The following is a 17,485-nucleotide window of genomic DNA, read 5'->3' on the forward strand; positions in this document are numbered from 1 at the left end:
TCTCTCAGAAGATCTGTCAGGTTGCTATGTTTGCTTGTATAGTGATGAAAGATGCTGCCCATTTATTTGGAACAATGGAAAATGTAGGAATTACATCAGCTGATCTATGCATACCATAGTCTTCACTACGATCTAGATATACTACTTTGAAGTCTCATGCAAAAATTGTACCTGTTTGAATGTTCATTAGAATGTCTTTAGTTGATCCCACAAAAATTATGAGATCTGAAATCACATTCACTATCTCTCATTTGGGGCACAGTTGAAAAGTGGAAAAAATAAGTGTACTCCTTGCATAATATATTTGAATAAATAGATTACATATGTGTAATATTTGGCCCAAAACACCAGCCATTGAGAATGTTTTATTATTTTTACTATCCCCAGGGAGTCCACGATAACACTCAGCTGTTTGGTCTTGTGACAATCTGCTCTGCATATAACATATAAAATAACTCAATATGCAATTAATTAATAATCTGTGACATACAACCAAAATAATTCTCTGTAAAACATCATATTATTCTGCAATTATTGCACTACTCTTACCCTAAAAGTAGAAACACATTCATAGGAGCAAAAGTTCCTTATGGTGCCATCCACCATTGCGAGGTGATATTGAGGAACAGCTACAGTCTTGCACAGACAGCATGGGAATGAAGCCCCTGTGAAACATCTCACATAAATATTACAAAAACTTTACTGTTTTTTTTTTTTGGAGACTGTGTGCAATCCTACCAGTGAGAGTGTGTAGCGGTGGTCGGCTCATTTGCACACAAACAGGTGAACAATAAAGTTGAACTTTCCCTTTTTCGTCTCGCTCCATGATGGTGGCCGACACTGTTGCAGGTTTTTGACATCTGGCACAATCAACGGTCTTTCGGCAGGACTGTTTTGATAAGTTAAAGAAACACAACCTTTTACATTAGGGTCATTTGGATAACATGTGTCCTATCCTGTAAATAGAAATTTTCGTATACCTGTTTGTAAGTGCCAATGCAGGTAGGACCACAAAAGTTGAGTTCAGATTTTTCAATTGTTATTGAATGATAGGAATCTGAACTACTATTACAGTACAGTCCACACCCTTCACAGCAGTTCATGGCTAGCTGTCGCATTTTGCGCCATGTTACAAAACAAGCATCACTGCAGAGTTTGTGCAGACGACCTTGGTGGCTGACCTCATGCTCGATCTGGTGGAGGTAATCAAGATTTAAAAAACAATGTATTAATCAGGTTAGACTACAGTAAAAAGAATCTGCCTGGGATTCAGACTTCAATGTGTGTGTGTATGTGTGTGTGTGTGTGTGTGTGTGTGTGTGTGTGTAAAGGCTCATGCGAATGGGATTACCCGGTTGGTGATTCTGCACACAGTACAAACAACATTTTCTGCTGGCCGCTCGGCGGACTTCTCCTGTGGCTTATCGATCTTCTCTGGTCGTTTTTCAGACACTTTTTCAGGGGTCTTTTCATTTTTTTTTGTCTTGTGTCTAAAGATTGACAAACATTGCTGGCCACAAAAGTGCAAGTAGGTGTTGTCATCAGCTGGGATTGTTATTATGTCCCGAGCGCGAAGAATCTCACTGCAAAAAGACAGGAACAGGGTACGCTAAAGTGTTTCATCTCAGTATATAGCAAAAACAAAAAAACAAAAAATCAAGCAGTATTGTACAAGTAAAGCCCAGCCCTGTGTAAAAACCGGTACCTATGATTTGGTTTGACAGGCTGGTACTGTTGATGCTCTCTAGTGCTCTCTTTGTTTCATTCATTTTGATTTGGAAACATTAAATATGTTCAAATTTGCTTGAGACAAGAAAAGCACAGGCAGACAACTGCTAACAAGGAATGAACCCTCATGAATTTGCACCATTCACTGCCTGTGAAAACACTTGCAATTGTTTGATGCTCAATGGGATAGGAGCTTTAGTATTTGTTGAAAAGAGACCCTTCTTGACCAGACAAGTAAAAAGTGTATTGAAACTAGTATAGTCTTCCCTCTTGCAGCCAGAATCTCACCTACTTTACCTTAACAACTTTGGGAATGTTAAAAATGTAATGTGTATAACCTAATTACAGTACACAATATGTCATTGACTTAAATGGTTACTGTATACCAAGACAATTAAAGGAGTTGACCTGCACTGAGTAGTAGCTCGACGAAGCTAAATGCTAATGCTAACATAAACGCTATTGTAGTGTCCTACTTGTCACAGAAGCGTTCATTGTTAAGCGTGTCAACTGGTCACTTCCCCTTGTAAGTTGCAGCGCTGATCTAGAACAATTTTTTGTCTATTGATTATGTACAGCGGACTAATGAGTGGCGTAGGGGTTCTTAATTTTATTAATGCTCCACAAAATAAACTTATGGGCTGGATTAAACCTCCTTGCATTTGACACACCTGAAGTATATTGAATCAAAAAGATTGACCAGAAAACCGAGGCACAAACTGAATCCTAGCCCTACTACTTCACCCCTTCTATCTATCTTTCTAACCTTCTATCCACAGGATGACATTTGGAAATGCAGAGGGATCACCGAGATGTACCTGTTGCATAGTGAACATAATTGGTTCTTGGTTGTTGGGGGTAGATGTCCCGTCAGACAAACAGTGGAACAGAAGAGTTGTGATGAACCTTTTCTTTGGAATGCTGTTTGACCTTTTAGCAGAACCTAAACATGACAACAAACACAGAAAAATGCTTTGGTAGCAGTCACTAGAACCATAGGCCTTGCTATTTTTTTGTTTTGTCTTTCTTTGTGTGTAGCTGAAACAGCAACAAGGATGTAGTAATAATACCTTAAAGCAGCCACTGCAGCGAACACTACCAGGAATGAGTGGCGCAGGGGGTCGAATGGATAGTGGCGGCATAGATGGAAGTGAAGTCTGAATTGAAGTTGGAGGCCGGACAGAAAGGGGAGCCACTGCTTGAAGAACAGCACCTCTACCTGGAATAAAAATTGCTGTTTGCGGAGGAGCAGGTGCTGGCACTTGATGTGCTGGAAAGAAGGAGGGGACAGTTGATAAAACCGGACTGACCTATGGATCTAACATAACATTAGCCTAATAGCATTTTTAATCTATCGCCGCAGTATCAATTAAAAAATAGCAATGTTGCTTGGCAAAATTTTTTTATTTTCTTATTTTTTTTTGTCCATCCATCCATCCATCCATCCATCCCTCTTCTACCGCTGTATTCCAGGATCGGGTTGCGGGGGCAGCAGCCTGAGCAGGAAGCCCAGACTTAGCTCTCCCCGACCCGTTCGTCCAGCTCCTCCGGGAGGATCCCCAGGTGTTCCCAGGACAGCCGAGAGACATAGTTCCTCTAGCATGTCCTGGGTCAGCCCCGGGGCCTCCTCCCTGTGGGACATGTCCGGAACACCTCATCAGGGAGGCGTCCGGGAGGCATCCTAATCAGATGCCCGAACCATCTCAACTGGCTCCTCTCAAGGTGGAGCCTTCAGGAACTGAGCAGATCTCATGCACCCCCGGGGCCTTGCCACCAAGGAGTTTTTTTGAGCACCTCGGTGACTTCAGCCCCAGAGATGGGATAGCCCACCTCGGAGCCCGAAGACTCTGCTCTCAGATGATGTGCCGGTGGAATTGAGGAGGTCTTTGAAGTATTTTGCCCAACGGTTCACGACGTCCCGAGTTGAGGTTAGCAATGCCCAATCTCCACTGTACACAGTGTTATTGGTGCATTGCTTCCCTCTCCTGAGGCGCCGGATTGTGGACCAGAATTTCCTTGAAGCCGCACAGAAGTCATTTTCCATTGCCTAACCGAATTCTTCCCACACCCGAGTTTTTGCCTTGGCTACGGCCGAAGCCGCACTCCATTTGGCCACCTGGTACCTGTCAGCTGTCTGCAGAGACCCACAGGCCAAAAAGGCTTGATAGGACTCCTTCTTCAGCTTGTCGGTCCTCCACCCCCCATACACACAAACACATACCTCAATATCTCAGATTATCCGAAACACATTATCTTATTTTTCTTTTATTCTTGATGCACTGTACTCAGGTTGAAGCCGCCAACCCAATCAGACTTTGCATTGCAATTTTAGGAAGCGCTTATCACATGGAACAATCTTGCTGTATACAGGTCAAAACAACTTCAAAAGGTCAAATTAAGGTAATTGAACTGTCTTTTTGTTCATATGTTTTTATAACTTTTCTTGTTTTCTGAAGAAAAAAATGCTATTATTTGGTTAATCATGCTATCAATATGTAAAATTTAAAATCTAAGGACTTAACTAAATCACACAAGTACAACATGGCCATTGCTCTGTGCCATGACGTCAGCTTTAACATAGCAACCGCCTAAGACCAACTCAAGCATTAAATAAATACAATGCTATTTACTTAATATTTATGATGATCATGAGGATGTGAAATAACACTTACCCACAGGGGGCACAAGTGCGTGACCTCCACCAACAGAGTAAACTGAGCTAATCCTAAGCTCTTCCTGAAAAACACAGAGAATTTGAGTGTTAATTATATCTTAAATGTATGTATGTGAATTATATATATCAGTGGTGGACTGTCAGAGCCAGCAAGTCCTTCTCTGCTGGCCTAATATAACCTGACATAATTATCATAAATATAATAAACTAGAACAATTAAAATGAGTAGAATAAAAGAAAATTTAATTTTAAATGTATTTTTACTATATATATATATATATATATATATATATATATATACACAGTCGGCCCCCGGTTTACGAACACCCTCTTTTACGAAAATTTCGACTTACGAGCGTGGTCCGCGGAGTTTTTTTGTCTCCCGCTTAAGCACAGACCGTTCGCCTTACGAGCAATCTGACATGCCGGCCATTGTATTTGTTCATATATTTTCGCCTTGCCACATCATCAAAATCATTAGTTAAAGCTTGTCACTGCAACGAAGAACGATATTGCTCTTACAATGTCACAGTCACTGTCTCAGTCACGGTGTCAGTCACGGTCTCACTCACTGAGATGCTATTGGCCGGCGTCACGTCAATCACAGAAATGCCGATATGCTATTGGCCGAACGCCTTTAGCTTGATGGCACAGCTGGTCGGGATGGAAGGAAGGAGAGAAAATGAGTCAAAAACGGAAGGAAGGAATGTTGTGAAGACTTTGCAAACTTTATCTGTTAGACATGGCTTCTAAAATTGCTAGTGGCGGTAAAGGAAGAAGTAAGAGGATGATGACAATAGAAACCAAGCAGGAGATAATAATAAAAATATACGAAGGAGGCGCGTGCATAGTTAACCTTGCTCGTGAGTATGGACGGAACCGCTCGGCAATCTTCTAAGGGCAAGACTTTCCTTGCCGGGGGACGGACCTCGATCGACAACAAAATGGAGAGGCTTCTTCTATTATGGATTAAAGAGAAGGAAATCGCCGGTGATATGTTCTAGTTTGAGAAAAGTTCCCGTTTAAGAAAATAAATCAATAAATTCTGCGGGTTGGTCTCTGCTCACCTCCGTCTCCACCCAGCTCAAGTCATGTCGCCCCAGAGGAAAATGTCATTTAGCCTTTGTACATCCATGTTAATTAAATTAACTGTACAGCAGATTATGGTACTAACGTTAAATGTGTGTAAATTCGTGATGGTTTTAACTATGATTTCACCACGCGTTGCCAGTCAATGTGTACGTACAATTGACCTCGCTTTGCTACATCAACAAAATCATCTGCTCACGCATGACACGGCAACGCTGATATGCTATTGCTCTTACAATGTCACAGTCACTGTTTCAGTCACGGTGTCAGTCACGGAGATGCCGATATGCTATTGGTCGAACGCCTTCATCTAGCTTGATGGCACAGCTGGTCGGGACGGAAGGAAGGAGAGAAAATGAGTGAAAAAAGGAAGGAAGGAATGTTGTGAAGACTTTGCAAACTTTATCTGTTAGACATGGTTTCTAAAATTGCAAGTGGCGGTAAAGGAAGAAGTAAGCGGATGATGACAATAGAAACGAAGCAGGAGATAATTAAAAAAAAAATACGAAGGAGGCGCATGCATGGCTCGTGAGTATGGCCGTAACCGCTCCAATCTTCTAAGGGCAAGACTTTCCTTGCCGGGGGACGGACTTCGATCGACAACAAAATTGAGAGGCTTCTTCTATTATGGATTAAAGAGAAGGAAATCGCTGGTGATAAGTTCTAGTTTGAGAAAAGTTCCCGTTTAAGAAAACAAATCAATAAATTCTGCGGGTTGGTCTCTGCTCCCCTCCGCCTCTACCCAGCTCAAGTCACGTCGCCCCAAAGGTAAATGTCATTTTTCCTTTGTATATTTATGTTATTTAATTTACCTGTACAGTAGGTTATGTTACTCATTTTTAATATGTGTATAAAGTCGTGATGTTTTTACCTAAGGTTTTTGCACGCGTTGCACGCATTCACGAATTAACATAGGTTTGGATTGCCCGTCATACGAGCAGTTTGAGTTACGAGCGTAGCCGCTGAACGGATTAAGTTCGTAACACGGGGGCCCACTGTATATAGTTTGTATATAAAATTATTCTCCATATTCTGTTCTTTTTGTGTCATATTATAGCCATTTGCTTATGCTCCTTCCAATGTTGTTGTTTTTGAGTTTTTAGCCAATTAGAATTCAGCTAACTTGTGTTGCCATGCTGTATGAAAGCTGCCTGCAATCAGACCCATTTGATGGCATTTGCAATCGACAGTTCTTCTGTGCAGTGTGCAAAGACGTGTGCAGTGTGCAATACCATATGTGAACGGGCCCACATAGTTAATAGACAGTTGCAATAGCCAATTCAAGCATAAGATGGCCATCTAGAAACCTCACATTGAATGTGACGTGATTGGATGCTCACAGCAGGGAGGCGGTGCTATCTTGATCAACTGGGTTTAAAGAAATAAAATGGTTCTTATATTAAACTGTGATTTGTAATTTAGCGTACCATCTTTTTAGAGCTTGCCTGCTCTTTCTGGACTTGATAAAACTTTGTGGACAAATACATTTAAATTATTATTAATTGTTTTAGGTTTTCGTAGTATCACGTATAATGTCTAAATGCGCCAGAAAATAGCCTGTAATGCGACGTGTGCTTTTGAGGGATATTTATTCAATAAAATATTGACGCTGTACTGTATTGGTTTTCACTTGTCAATTTATTACCAAAGGCAAGAGGATCCAAAATCTCGCTTTCATCTCTTCTGTGTCTCTCCAGTAACCGCCTGTGTGCGCACACGTTAAGAACGTGCTAGTAAGCACATTGATTGACACCTTGGTCTCTGGGAGCCGATCACGTGACTCGTAGGCGTGCCGAGAGCAAACGCACACAGTAATGTAAGGCACATAGACAGCAACGGAGAAATGCACAGCTTTGGAAATATGACTTTTACCTAGATTTCTTATGTCATAAATTAAAATTTCAAGTGTATTGTTAATAAGAGCCTTCACTTTAATTCGATGTCCGGGCATATGCGTTTATAAAAATCTTCTTGCTCAGAAAAAGAAAGAGCGCCAACAACTACCCATAACAATGTTCTTCTCTCGGAAGAAGACTCCAGCGCTTTGAGTAGAAACAGTAAAGCGGTAAACAGTAAAACAGTAAAACACTAAAGCGGAGCGGCACAGCTGGGACTGTGAAATAGGTGAGTGACAATGTTTCCAACCTTGTATAACTATATTAAAATAATTGTTTTAAATAAATTTGGGGCTTTAAAATTTATTGTATGTTGCATTGTAAAATAATAAAAAAAATAAAGCTGACTACTTCACGGATTTCACTTTGCGCGTGCTATTTTTGGAACGTAACCCCTGCGATAAATGAGGGATCACTGTATATAAATATGAATACACATACTTGTTTCATGTATATATATATATATATATATATATATATATATATATATAAGTACAGTATATACAGCCACATGTGCGGTATAGGTGATTGCCTCACTCATTTAAACCGGTAAAAGGGCGTGTGCAGCACAGTTACATACATCTTTCAACCAATCTGACAGTACACCCACCTCCTGATGGTCTAGTTCTTCTTTGATTTGTCTGACAGTATCCTGAGGCAATAAAGCAGCATCGTATCCCTCATCAATTGGCTCATCTTTAATTGTGATATTGGGAGATGTTGGAGTGTTGCTGTCCTCCACAAGAGGAGGTCTGGACTGCTGGCATACAAAAAAAAAAAGGATGTTTATAAAATGTGGATACTTGGCAGTGTTATATCAACCAATCAATAGATTTTCTGCAAAACTAAGCTTGTTCTGAACAAGCTGCATAAAATGTGATGTGAACTCAATCACACATTTAAACATGTTAATTTTAGGTGTAACAGTACTGCAAAAAAAAAGATATCTTATGAACTATATTAAAACAGACACTGCATAGTAGAACCACAAACAGTATGCATACAACATAAGCACATAGAGCAGGAAGATTTGGAATGTCATTGGATTTTACCCACCTCTCCTTGCCGACTGTCTTCCCTTTGCTCCAGCTGATTCACAATTCCTGCATCTAATTAGAGGTTAAAAGTCAGATTTTGAAAGGGGAATTGGAGTGGGGGGGTCATTTCTTTCTGGCTTCAATTTATACATTTAATCAGATTTTTAAGAAATCACAGCATCTGAGCTAAAATAATGAGAAGACAGAAGAATCAGAGACAAAAGTTATGATCGATGAGGTGTCAATCATGTCATGCACAACAAAGCCGTCAATGAGTACATATGACACGGTTTTCAGCCAATGGCAAGTAGGAAATGTGTTTGAAGGTATTAACTGGATATGAAAAATAATGTAGTTATCATGGAAATTCAACTTTTTGGAGCTTTTAACTATGTTAGAATGTTAATTTCTCACTCTAAACAACCCAAAGTAATGTTTTCCTTCATTGACGCAATTCTGAAGATTCCTTGCTTACTCTGTAATCTCAGCACAGGCCCGCCCAAGCAGTTAAAATGGCTTGCGAGAAGCATGATAATAGTCTCTCTTACCACCACTACACCAACCCTGTACCGCCCGTGCAAGAGTAAATACACACCTTGTCCGAGAAGATGTTCATGTTCTTTTAACTTTCATTTTCATTCCGAAGTTGGGGTGGTTTTGCACTGAGTCATCCAAGTAAACAGCAATGTTTCATTTATTAGTTACAAAGTTTTACTGTAGAAAATGCTGATGTAGCGAAAAAGTGTGTTTGGGAGCTCACAGCCAGACAATCAACTTTGTAGTGCATAATTCACCCACAGGCGGCATTGTTGTTATCAGTAGTGGTTTCCAGGGGGGATTGATTTGATAAGAGGAACAGGTGTTACTGTGTGTGGTCTTTTGAGACGTCTTTTGCTTTGTTGGCTCTCAAGTTCATTTTGATGTCAGTCAAACAGCTGTTCTTGGCTCCTTCATTCACTTCCCTGTGATAGGCTCCAGTGCCCTGCGATCGTCATGAGGATAAGCTCATGCAAGCTCAAGCAACTCAAGATGATGGATGAATGGATGGATGGATGTTTCATGGTCAGACAACATTCAAACGAGAGTCATGAAGGGGGATGCAGCAGCCACACAGAGGCACAGCTTCAGTCAACGAGACGTTTCATTTCCTGATTGTCGGTTTGTCGAGCATTGTCGGTACTGAATAAACTTCACATTTCATAAGAAATTAAATTGCCAAAGTGCCTAATGATAAATTTATGTGCATATATTTAACGGTGGGAAGTTTAAACAATTATGATACGGGTCCTTCAACTTTGTACTGCTGAAAATAGCTGAGTAAATTTGGTATCACTTTAAATCAATGCTTTTCAAATGGGGGGGGGGGGGGGGGGGGGTGATGGATGGATGACCCCAGGGAAAAGGCTTTGTTCTATCATGTGAAGTTTAATTGCAATAAAATAAGATTTTTTTTGTTTTGTTTTGTTTCAGGCACTTTGTTTCTGTTTTTAACGTAGCCGTAACTTGTTATAAACGCTTTAAAAAATAATTAACAGTTGTTGAAAGTTGGTTTGTATTGCTTTTTTCTTTTGTTAACGCAAAAAGTTTTCTCTTTCCTGGGGGGGTGGCTTGGCAAAAGATAATTGAGAAACACTGCTTTAAATGAACCTATCGAGCCTGGCATTGAGTCTAAGATGGTAATATCTTCTAACAACAAGAAGCTGTGCCTCTCAGAGACTACCGTATGCATCAACTTAACATAGTGTATTTGATTTGATTTTTTTTTTTCCATTGGACCAGTCCAAAATGTACTTCGCGTCTCAACTAATGTTAGCTGTGATGGGATCATTCGTGTGTAAAACTCATCTTGAAAAGCGGTGTAGAAAACTGATGGATTAGTTTGATAGAAGCACACATACAGTACCTTGACTGGTCTCAGGTGTATTATCCTTGGATGAATTGGAAGTGTTAGCAGAGCCATTAGTCATTTGCCCCTCTTGCCCTTCGTCTGCCTCCTCTGCTGTGTCCAAATTAAAAGAATCCTCTTGAACTTCGCTGTGCTCCTCTCTCGATTCATTGTTTTTGCATTTTGATTTTTCATAGTCGACGTTCTGTAGTGTCTCCGTTGGCAGAGCAAAGTGCCAGTCCTCCTCCTCCTCCTCTTCTTCAGGACCAAATGAAGGAAGGCCATCCAGTGCATCATCAAATGCTGCTGCACCACTTCCTCCTCCTTCACTGGGTCCCAGAGTAAATGAGGAGCGCCGCTCAGTGGCAGGGGAAGCAACGTGAGGAGATGACGACTCTTCCAGCCTGTCACCCATTTTTTGCTCTTGCTTGCCGCTGCTGTTGCTGCTGTCCTCATCGAGATGCTGGTGCTCCTCTTGTCCTGAAATTTCATTCACTGTCTTTTTCTCTTCCAGACCACCACTCTTAGATGAGTTGTTGGAGCCTTGGGAGGAGTCAGCAAAGTCTCCCAACCCCATCACCTGATCAAACACTCTGGACTGCTGCTGCTCGTGCTGAGGAGAAAATTAAAGTGTGAGTAAACATATGGCTCATGTTTTATAGATCCTGATGGTCCTTGTGCTAAATTGCAAATAAAGTCAATAAAAATATATACAACATCAGTTCTTGAGAATAAAAGACTAAACAAACCTGAAATGTCCCAGCCCATAGCAAAACTCTTTTCAGTGATTGAAGGTGCAACAAAACTGGCAGCTAATGCTATTTTAAATCATGTGAATAATATGCTTGTAACACACTCTCTATCTTATTTGTGACTGGCAAGCACATATCATACCTTCCCACTCTGTTAATGAAGTGAACACAAATGCACAAGCATTTCAACTTCCGTGATATGCTAGTGTCAACTAACGACTGTGTAGGCGTGGGGCGGCAATCTTTCCTCAAAGCAAAGGGTGTACATTGAACATTTATGTCATAGTTTGCTTGTATTTGAACTTTGACTATTTTTTGCCAATATTAAAATTGATGATACATTGCCTGGGTGGGCTTTATAGAATGACTACTTGACAGTTTAATTTCATGTCAACTCCATCAACATAATTCCATTAAAAAAAATGGAGCAAGCAGGTGATGATGTCAACCATAAACCTTGAATGCAAACGTCATACATGACAGCCACTGTTTCCCTTTGTTGACCATTCAGAGGTAGGTTTGAATACAGTAATTGTCACCTGTACCAGTTTAACAACCGATTAAACCTAAACCTGCTTCATTTAAGAATAACTGCATTTGATTACTTTACATCTGGTAACTTTAAAGTGTATTTAAATAACTTTAAAAAATGTTCAACTGCCATAAATGTCATTGATTATGTGTCTAAATAGGCTGTTTATATTTAGCAGATTTTCACTTATTCGGCAATAAGTTATAAGGGGTCTAGCACATAACATTACTCATGTGATATATCAATATTTTTGATTAAATGCAATTTTTTGTGCTATGGATGATAAAAAAAATAATAATTAAATCAGTATTTTCCTCTCAAGGTGGCTGAGGCACAATTTGCCCTCATGAACTCCCGTAGCGTCCGCATTCCTCTTATTAACGGCATATTCACGGCAAACAGAAGGCTTGCGCAGCATGGCAACAGCTAAAGACAGCTGTTAGTTTCTAAAAGAAAGAAGTTGTATCGTCAGTAGTTTGGAAGTCATTTAGTTTTGTGGCGACAGCCGCGGAGCAAGTAACACGGCAATGTTTATTCAAAGCCCGTTGCAACAAAAGAAAACAGCACAACAAACTTATTTGGGGGAATAAAACAGAATCATCGACCCGAGTATCGGGGATATAAAAATGTCAAGCTTTGCGAGGGGAACAAGACTGTTTGCCGCTAAAAAGCAGCTTACTGCGTAGGAGTCATTTACACTTGGAAGAACGCATGATAAGATCAGGGCATGAAGGAGAGTGATCCCTGATGGAGTGGGGAAGTCAGCTGCGAATTGTCACATGCAACAGGATCATGCCTCAAGCCAGATGCTGTGGACAAGCTGCTCTTGCTTGACAAAAATGCATTTAAAATGAAGGGGGGTAATACCAACACACCTCCTGCCATACATATAATAGAAATGGAATGCCCTTATTGTCATTGTATAAATGGTATCCAAAGAAATTGGCAGTTCCCAATCAAAATAGTTTTTAGACACAAATGCTTAAACTAATGTTGCAACAATAAAGTGATTTGAAGTTTCAAAGCTTTTTTTAGACACAGCTACATATTAATGTCGAGAAAAAAAACAAAAAGTCACAATGACTATCTGACACACCAAATAGCTCCTCTTGTCTACACATCAATTGTTCAAACATGCTTGTAACGCTTCCACGGGTAGTCATCTTCAGACCAATCCAATGTGTTTAAAATGGAGGTCTTTGGAGATTATTTGCTGATCGTCTTACTTGGGATATTATCCCAAGCTTTCTTTACCCAGGTGATGACTGTTGTGAGAGCAGAACGTGGAAGGTTGAACGGCGCTGTTTCTCCCCCACCTGCCGACACCTACGTATGCCGGCTTGTTCAAGCATACATCCAAGAGCTAAAGGAGACAAGTCAATCTGTCTTTTCCTTTTCATAATGTGTCAAAGTGCGCCGGAAAAAATATACATGCAGCCTCGTTGTTGACAACAAAGGGGCAATAAGGTAGTGCATTTTTGCGACGTTCTGTGGAAAGGCTCTAAAATGGATGCATATTATATGGAATTAGAAGTATATATATATATATATATATATATATATATATATATATATAAAATCATTTTGAGATTTGGAAATGACATATTACTTATTTCACATTCAAATTCGTGTTATTCAGACATAGATATGTGGAAAAAAATTGGTCTGTTTTGAGTTATGCAGTAGAGTCAACGCCCCTAATATGGGGGTTTAAAATGAGGAAAAAAATAGGAAAAAAAACTTGACTTGTAATCAGAGAAAAATGGTATATTCGCAAAGAAATCTCTACATTCACTTTACAGGTTCTTTAAATCCTCACATCAGCCAACTGCATGTTCACCACACTCCCTAATGATACAGTGAAAAAACAGACAATGCGTCTCATTAGATGATGGAAAAAAAAATCATAGGTCAATCAACAGTTTATATTATGAAAATGTTTAGTTAATGGTACCAAGGAAAACAACTAGAATTTCACTCAACAGTCAGCCTTTATTTCCACAAAAGCTCAAAATCCTCTCTCATTAAACGAGCTCGCCCCACTGACTCGCTCATCCACCATAAATCGACAACTTAGGGTCAGTTGAGACTAGGATCTTCTTAAATCTTGCAACAAACAATGTAAAACCGAGGTTTGCCACAGTAAAATATTGCAAAGTTTTCTTCCCTGTATTATTTTTAGACTTTTTTCATGGGTTGCAGTTGTGGTGCAGCCTATCCAGGCTGCCTTAGGGCGAGAAGCGGGATGTACCCTGAATTGGCCAGTAGCCAATCACAGGGCACATGATAGACTAACAACCAGTCACACTCCGTCATGCCTTTAAATAATTTAGATCATCCAATTAATCTACCATGCACGTTTTTTGAATGTGGGGGGAAACTATAGCGCCTAGAAAGAAAAATAAACCTATCCAATTAATCAGGCATGCATGTTTTTGGAATATGGGGGGAAACTATGGTGCCTAGAAAAAAATAAATAAACCACACACACAGGCACAGGGAGAACATACAAACAAGCCCAGGTTCAAACTCAGGAGGTCTGAACTGTGAGGTGGATGTGCTGACCAGGTATTCACTACACCACCCAAAACATTGTATACATACTGCGACAAGTATAGTTGCAACCCAGCAGTTCTGTTTGAAAGATAGGTGTTAGGATTTCACCCAATCATCTGTGATGCATAATGGTGCCCCGTTTTGATTGGAGGAGATAATGTTTGTAACTGATTGACTGTACTAGTATGGATGGGTCCTATGAGTCAGCAAATCAAATCAATGATGTCATCGATGAGTCCAAATTGACAAGATTATCATCAAATTAGCCTTCAAATAAATCTACAAATAAATTCATGTTCAACCTCTGATTGACTACAAAACCATAATTTCACAATATGGCACCAAAGCATTACTTAAATTAATGAACAAAAACAAACAGGATGAGGATGTCATCAAATACGTAGGCGAAGGGGTAGGGATATCAGTGAATATGCAAATGTATGGATCGGTATTTGTGGCCTGCAATGATATGCAATGATCTATTCGACTGTACAATTTTCACCCATTAGGTTGTTTTTTTTTTTTTTTGTTTTGTTTTGTTTTTACTAAGTATTGCTAAGTATTTTAATAAATATAAATAGTAATTTGCAAGAATTCCACAGCGGTCTCAGGCAAGTATTTAAGAATTTAAAAAATTAAAATATTACATTTAGGCCTACAATGTTTTCAACAATTGAAATGCCTCCTGCAAATGTATCCCCTCATACACATTAAGATTCCATTTTTGGGCATATACTTTTTACCCATAGAACAACACACAACGTACGATTTTGCAGAAATAACACTGAAAAAAAAATATGTGACGTTGGCAGAAATTGAGGACGTAAGGAATCGGTGTTACGTGTTCTTTTATCAGACACGTGTGACTTAAAATTATGGAATTACCTATAATAAAGGACGAAAGACAGAGTGTTACGTAGGACCTAACCGAAAGACATAGGCAGTATGACACCATATTTTAAACGGCATAATGTGGGCATTTTGGATGTCAAATAAGCACTACAATGAATTGAAACGATTACAGGCCTCACGTTGTCTCGTCCCTTACAATGGGGGTGCTTATTCTTTCTCTGTTAGAATTTCAAATACTTATGCTTTTAAAAAAGATTATTCAATCGACAGACCTAAACGAGGGTGTTTTAATTAAATACAGTATGCCGTTGTTGTAGTCCATGCAAGCCCCCTTGTGAAAGATTTGTGTGGGGGCGGGGGAAAACACCGCGCAAAAAGCAGCAATAATAGACAAAAACAGTTTATGGCTCACAAAAGCCTCATATCGTATTTTCGTGAAAGTATACAAGTGGCACTTAGCAAATGTGCAGTCAGATATGTTAATGGCAGACCTCGCATCACGGCTAAACAACATCGTGCTAGCAGCACTTAGTTGTGAAGCTAACTAGCTTTAGCCTAATCACCCGTATCCTAAGCTGTGAGAAAACTAAATATGACCCCCAAAGACACTTCGTGGTCAGGCGCAATGAAATAAGTTTGCCCGGTGTTTAACACCCAGACCCAATTGCACCCATGATGCATTTTGCTTACCATTATTCGTTTTAGTCTAAATTCCTCCGAATCCGCCATCTTTGATTATACTGCAGTCACTGGCTTCCAAACTGCACCCCGGTACCACCGGCACCGCCACCCCCACCCCACTCTCTGGCTTGGCCCTGCAGCTTCTTCCTTGGCTAATAGCAACCACAAAAAATGATGCTATGAAAGGGACAAGTTTATAGGGCTGCTTTAGCCAGAATGGTCCATTTTTCACTTACAAGCTCAATTTATGTACTTTTAAAAACCAGGACTATATTAGATTGCATTTTCAATTTTACCAGTGGCAATGCACACCTCCCTCTTCCCATGAAGGAACCGAAAAATGGTTGTCCATTCTAAACCATTGTGATTGTAAAAAATATGTAAACATCTATGCTATTGCCCCAGTCATCATCATTGATTCAAAATACTGTAACATATAGCCACTTTATGGCATTTTGAGAGAAATGAGAACATATGCAGCATGTAAAATTCTGTCATGCCGATCTTTTTTTAAGTCAGCAAAATACGCAAGCAATGCATTCCAAGAAGCTTTTGAAAGCCTAATTGTTTGCGTCACGTGATATATTAGATTGCTTGACTTACTTATCCAGTATGAAAACTTACAACGATCCGAAAATCACACCCCACAGGCCCAGCCACACTTGGTGTCAAGTCGGCCACGTAACTGAAGGCCTTATCCTCTTATCAACATACATGTATGTTGAGCAGATGCAGTCAAGGGTGCTTTTCCTTTCACGATTTCCTGGGTTTGATCCATGTTGCATTTTGACTGTCTTAAACTCATGCTAACTTATTTTAATAAATTTTGTACTCACGATGTGGTATTTTTAATTTGCCATATTTGCCCTACACATATAGTGCTATTATATTGTATATCATATTGCTACTTATGGCTATCTGTCACTGTTTAACCAATCTAATTTAATTCTGTATAGTTTGGTATTTTGATACCCTGACCACTTGGTGGCGCCATAGAGCAGATGAAGCAACATGTGCAAACCAAGTGACCTTAAATCTCCAATGATGAAGCTTCATCTCATTGTCACCAGAATGCAATGGATCTTTAATTGCCATCACACACAAATAAGAGTTCTATGAGCAATGAAATTAAGTTAAACCTCTTTGCTCATCATTAGCCTACAGTGTACCTTTATATATTGTTTTAATGTCTGTGAAGCTTTTACCTACACTAAAAAAAACAACAATTCAATATGGCAATGATGTTCCCATCTGTTGTTTGAAACACCAGCCTCTATATCAACCTCTCAATTTCCATAAAAGAAACTCTGGATCGTTTTATAGGCTCTGTATAGGGAGGAAGGAATTTATATTGAATGATCACAAAAACGCATTTGTGTAAATGATATATTTATATTAATTCCACATTAATAACCATAGTAATAAAAAGTTCCAATGTCGTGAATCAACTATGGATAAACGGACAGAGATGACTGGACTTGTTTTTGTCACACTTCCTGGGCAAGTTGTTAAAAAGATAAATTCACTGGATTTTGTATTGCAGATTGGATCAAATCTTGATAATGGCTTGTTAAATTGGGACAAGTTTTTCTCTGAAATCAGATTGTATTGTGTAATCTAAGCATAATTTTATTCTAGATCACACCTTCAGTTTGTGTTGCTCAAAATATTTTAGTTACATCTTAATAACTTTGATTAAAAAACAAAACATTGCATTATCATTCATTCATTCATTCATTCATTCATTCATTCATTCATTCATTCATTCATTCATTCATTCATTCATCATGTTAGGTTATGTCTT

General features: G+C 39.5%; 1 protein-coding gene across 2 annotated transcripts in view; it reads right to left on the bottom strand.

Annotated features, from left to right (window-relative positions):
• LOC148413182 (zinc finger MYM-type protein 4-like) overlaps nt 1–15,769 on the bottom strand; it is a 34,336-nt gene extending 18,567 nt beyond the window's left edge. Inside the window, exons 1-11 of one of the 2 annotated variants that reach the window (XM_088433665.1) lie at nt 15,691–15,769; nt 10,327–10,921; nt 8,443–8,495; nt 7,997–8,143; nt 4,401–4,464; nt 2,799–2,998; nt 2,547–2,671; nt 1,352–1,583; nt 981–1,193; nt 739–889; nt 550–665 (exon numbers count right to left, since the gene is read on the bottom strand). In XM_088433665.1, coding sequence (XP_088289791.1) covers nt 550–665; nt 739–889; nt 981–1,193; nt 1,352–1,583; nt 2,547–2,671; nt 2,799–2,998; nt 4,401–4,464; nt 7,997–8,143; nt 8,443–8,495; nt 10,327–10,921; nt 15,691–15,729 — 1,935 coding nt within the window. In that variant the 5' untranslated portion in view covers nt 15,730–15,769. Of the gene's footprint in view, nt 1–549; nt 666–738; nt 890–980; nt 1,194–1,351; nt 1,584–2,546; nt 2,672–2,798; nt 2,999–4,400; nt 4,465–7,996; nt 8,147–8,442; nt 8,496–10,326; nt 10,922–15,690 lie in introns of both variants that reach the window. The other variant, XM_088433663.1, reaches the window with a different exon arrangement.
• Between the last annotated feature and the right edge of the window lie 1,716 nt (nt 15,770–17,485).

This window comes from Hippichthys cyanospilos, chromosome 14, assembly GCF_059441005.1.
Source record: "Hippichthys cyanospilos isolate Australia breed blue-spotted pipefish chromosome 14, RoL_Hcya_1.0, whole genome shotgun sequence".
NCBI classification, from domain to species: domain Eukaryota; kingdom Metazoa; phylum Chordata; class Actinopteri; order Syngnathiformes; family Syngnathidae; genus Hippichthys; species Hippichthys cyanospilos.